Below are 4,502 nucleotides of genomic sequence, written 5' to 3'. Positions count from 1 at the left end.
CCCCGAGTCAAGAAATCTAGGGAGGATCACTTGTTGCATCTTTCAGTGGAGGTACAGCTGCTTCCACTATAAAAGCCAATGTACAGGCTACTGAGGGCGAACACAAACCATGGCTTGAATCCAAGTTGAACCTCGTTAATGAGCATGCAAAAGATATCAAAAGGGCTAGACTTCTCTCTAGGGAGATTTATTTGCAACCGAAAGCCTCCAATCAAGCCTCCAATCAAGCTCATTTTTTAGGACTCTAAAAATCAAGAAGAGCCAGGGCCACGTCCGCTCGCTCGAGGATGAGAAAGGGACAACAGTTCATAACTAGGATGAAATGGCTGATATGATTCTGATCTATCTAAGTCAAATCATTGGATGGCCAGAGACCCAGTCCCAAGAAGTGAAGGAAGCCAGAGGGACCTTACTACGGAGTGTTAAAAACGAAACTCCCCACTCAGAAGCTAATAACTTGGAACGGGCAATTTTTGAAGACGAATGTTAGTCCCCTGGTTGGGGTGGGATGACGGTGGAATTCTATGCAGAATTTTGGGATGATCTCAAGGCCCCAATCACAAGTTTGGCCAATAAAGTCATGGTTGAAGGGTCGTTGGAGACAAGTGTGAAGAGAGGGCTTATCAAGCCCATCCCAAAATAGATATGCTGCTCTAAATTACAACATTGGCACCCTATAACGATGATGTCGGTGACCTACAAAATTATAGCTAAAGAAATGGCCCTCACACTAGCCCCCTTACTAACCAAGATCATCTCCCCCCATCAACATGTTTTCATTAAAGGAAGGTCCATATACGATAACATATTGGCAGCAATGGTGGGCATACAATACGCAACTGTCACTAAGCAGGAGTGCATTCTACTGCAGTTGGACCTGGACAAGGCCTATGACAGAATAACGTGGACATATATAGAAGACATCATGGAAGCTCTAGGCTTTGGGTCACGCCTCTGTCGGATGGTTCGTGTAATGGGGGCAGGAAGCAAGTCAGAGCTCTTATTTAATGGTAGAATTGTGGGCTCTTTTTACGTTAAAAGGTCTATTAAACAGGGTTGCCCTCTTGCCCCCCTACTTTTCGCCATAGGATCACATCCTCTAATCATTACGCTCGAAGCTAGTGCTGAGCGTGGGGAGGTGCAAGGCCTTGTTTTACTAGGAAATAGACAACTCTTGGCAAATTTTTTTGCATGTGATTCTCTCCTCTTCCTGAAGGCGTGCCCCTAGGTCATCAGAAAATCTCTGGAGATTGTACAAATGTTATTGGTAGCTTCGGGGTCCCAGTGTAATATAGAGAAGTCAAAGATGATTTCCTTATCAGAAAATGACTCATTTGGTATTTGTGTCACAAAAGAAAAGATCTTTAGACATCTAGAAAGATCTTTAGAGATCTGGGAGCCCCCTTGGGGGTGGATGTAACTCACAAGCAAAGATTCGAGTGGGTGCTTGAAAAAATCAAAACAAAAATGAGAAGGTGGGAGTATGCTCTTCTCCCATTCCCAAGTCGGATAAAAGTGATGAATGCCTTCATGATGCCTTATATTGCCTTCACTAGCCCGCTTCTCAAGATGGCTAAGTGTCACTGGAAAGAGTTCTTAAAACCAGTCAAAACATTTTTATGGAAAAATAACACAAAATCTTCCAGGCCATGGCAATGGGCCAGTTGGGAGTCGGTTGCTCGGCCAGGGAATCAAGGAGGCCACGGGATCCTTAACCTTGTGACCCATGCAAAAGCTTGTTGCGCCAAATTTGTGGTTTCCTTGGCTAAACGGGATCAAGTTTGGGTAGTTATGATCAGAGATATGATAGAAGCAGCTAAACTGGGCTCGAAGGGAGGAAAGTGGAGAGGGGTGGAGGTTCATGACAAGCTGCTTGCCTCGACGTGGTCTACCTTAAGTCTTGGGGGCAGCTCATGAGAATTGGTATGAAAATGCAATAGACTAGTAGGAGTCTTAAAGTGGGGGGAAGAAGCCAGATACTTCAAGAACTCCATTTTACATTGGTCCCCCTGGCTCTCCAAAGTTGTAGATCCGCCACAAAATCCCTATTGGATTGAGACAGCAAGGAAGCTGAATAACAAGGGTTTGATTCGACTTGAGCACTTATGGGACAATGTCAACAAGAGTTGGAAAACCATTGACCTTATGATTGCCCAGTACCAACTCAATAGCTTGGAGGTCTTGCTTGTCCACAAAGTGATGAAAGAACTTGACAATCTAGTGATGCCAATCTGTGACTCGGGGTTGGACTGGAAAACCTAGAAATGGCCCAAAAGCAGTCTCTTGTGGAAACCCCATACTAAAATCATTTATCAGACAATGATGCAAAAGAAGAATTGGTCTAGCCCCCTTAATAAGCTATGGAAAAAGCAATGGCCGGAGGAAAGGTGGGAGCATGTAATGGAGAACATATGGAAGCCAAAGGTTCCACAATACATGAAGGTTTTCTTATGGAAGGTAGTGAAGATCTGGCCCACCTGTTCATGGACTGCCCAACTATAAAAGGCCTCGCAGGGAAAATTAGATTTTTCAAGACTGACCTATGCTTTGAAGGTAAAAACTTAGGTAGTCCTGCACTCCTCGTCAGCACTGAGATTGTCAGGTACTTCTTCTTTCATAATGTATGGCAAACAAGGAATCGCCGTGTGTTTGAAGGAGGATTTGAGGTGGCAAGCTTCGCAGAAATTATACAGGAAAGCAAAGTGCGAATATGGGCACTCGGGCGCAAGCATCATTCGGAGGACTGGTCTAGGACTACTTGTGCCTTGTTGTAAGCAAACGGAATACCGGGGGCAAACCTTGGCCATCGGTGGGAGTGGCTGCCCTTATAGCCGTTGTAATTATGATTCCTGGATGGTGTCATGGCTTAAACATGAGCATGACAAAACCTTGTAATTTTTTCGGCTGCTCAATATAATTCACTCACAATTGTGAGTTTTGCTATTAAAAAAAAAAAAAAAACAATAGGGTGATGTGTATGACATCTACAAGCAAGCCATAGGAGAGAGGCATGAAAGTGAGGCCATAGACACGTCTCAAAAGCACTACAACATCTTTGGAAGTTTGAACGGTGAGAGAAGTTGTTCGAGCATAGAAAACAATAGGGTTCCCTTTAAAAGGGTGTCCCTATAAATGCATTGGGTCTCATTTGGAAATTGGGAATGGCTGTGTGGGGTAAGGTTGAAAATTTTGGAATCTAGGTGTGATGCGTGCACATGGGGTTGAGAGAGGGAGTAGTAGAAAGAGTTTATAGAAAGTTGGTCCACGTGAAGGGCGAACATACTGTTGGAATGTGCTAGGAGGTCCCATAAAACCTTCTGGTTATTCCACGTTACCCCCCAGCCCCTCTATATTTACCACGCCACGCAGCTGCATGCAGCAGTATTCTGCTCTCTCTTCCCTGCTCTTTCCTCTCACAAACACACACCTCAGCTTACAAATCTCTCTCTCTCTCTCTGTGCATCCATGGCCCAGCAGCATGCTCGTGATCAGGCCCGCTATGCCGGCGATCAGGCACGTCAGATGGGCGAGCAAACCCGTGAACATGCTCACGGCCTCCTTCATCGCCTCAAGGAGCACAGTCCCGGCCCGCTCGGCTGGCTAGGAATCATCGTAGGTGGCGGCATTCTCGCCACTATCACTGTCATATCGCTTATTGTCCTCACGCCGGTGTTCATATTCTTCAGCCCTATCCTGGTCCCCTTGGGCTTTGTGCTTTTCCTGTGTGCGGCAGGTTTGCTGACCGCTGGCGGAGCGGCCCTCGCCACAGTCACTGCAATCTCTTGGGTTTACAAGTACTTCAAAGGCAGGCATCCCCCTGGCGCGGAGCAGGTGGACTATGCAGTGCGGCAGCTGCAAGAGACGGCCGAGCATGTGAAGCATAAGGCGCGAGACCTCGGCGGGCAGATTCAAAGCAAAGGGCAAGAGGCTGCGCCAGGCGCATGATTGACCTGTTTTGAGGTAGCGCAGCATTGCATCCGGCCATGTCGTATTGCTGTCTTTTAAATTTTTGCAACTGTAGTTTTGTGAAGCTTTGTACTTTTCTTCCCCCCTTTTTTTTTTTGGAGGCTCTTCACGATGCATTGAGGGGCTATTATGTAGATAGTAATGGCTTTATACCAAAATCCCATGAAAAATCGAGGCTTAAATAAAGGCTTTTGCTTAATCAAAAGGACTGCTTTATGGTTGTGCTTCTAATTACGAGTGGTTAATAACGATTGCGTAATAGATTAGTTGTAACGAAGCAGTGCTATTTTCGTTTCAAGCTGGGTAATTGAGCAAATCAACCCTTCGAATTCAAGAGTGGTAAAATTTGTGTCACGACAGGGAGCGATCACAAATCTTGTCTGGCTCGTGTCGGCTCGGACTCTTTTGGATGAGAACCGAGTCGTTTACGATGACACTAATCACAAAAAGTTTGGACTAATTTCCACATTACATGTTACTGACGGCATTATGATCAGCTCTGACAAATTAGGGACCGACACTTGAATCGGTTATTT

General features: G+C 45.6%; 1 protein-coding gene across 1 annotated transcript; it reads left to right on the top strand.

Annotated features, from left to right (window-relative positions):
- Positions 1-3,356: 3,356 nt before the first annotated feature.
- On the top strand, positions 3,357-4,197 carry LOC147461455 (oleosin G-like). The gene has a single exon (XM_086500929.1). The coding sequence runs from the start codon at positions 3,466-3,468 to the stop codon at positions 3,943-3,945; it is 480 nt and encodes a 159-aa protein (XP_086357055.1). The 5' UTR covers positions 3,357-3,465; the 3' UTR covers positions 3,946-4,197.
- The last annotated feature ends 305 nt before the right edge of the window (positions 4,198-4,502 follow it).

Source organism: Adiantum capillus-veneris, chromosome 3, assembly GCF_014529385.1.
Source record: "Adiantum capillus-veneris isolate H3 chromosome 3, ASM1452938v2, whole genome shotgun sequence".
Classification (NCBI taxonomy): Eukaryota; Viridiplantae; Streptophyta; class Polypodiopsida; order Polypodiales; family Pteridaceae; genus Adiantum; species Adiantum capillus-veneris.
This window is presented reverse-complemented; position numbering and strand designations above follow the sequence as displayed.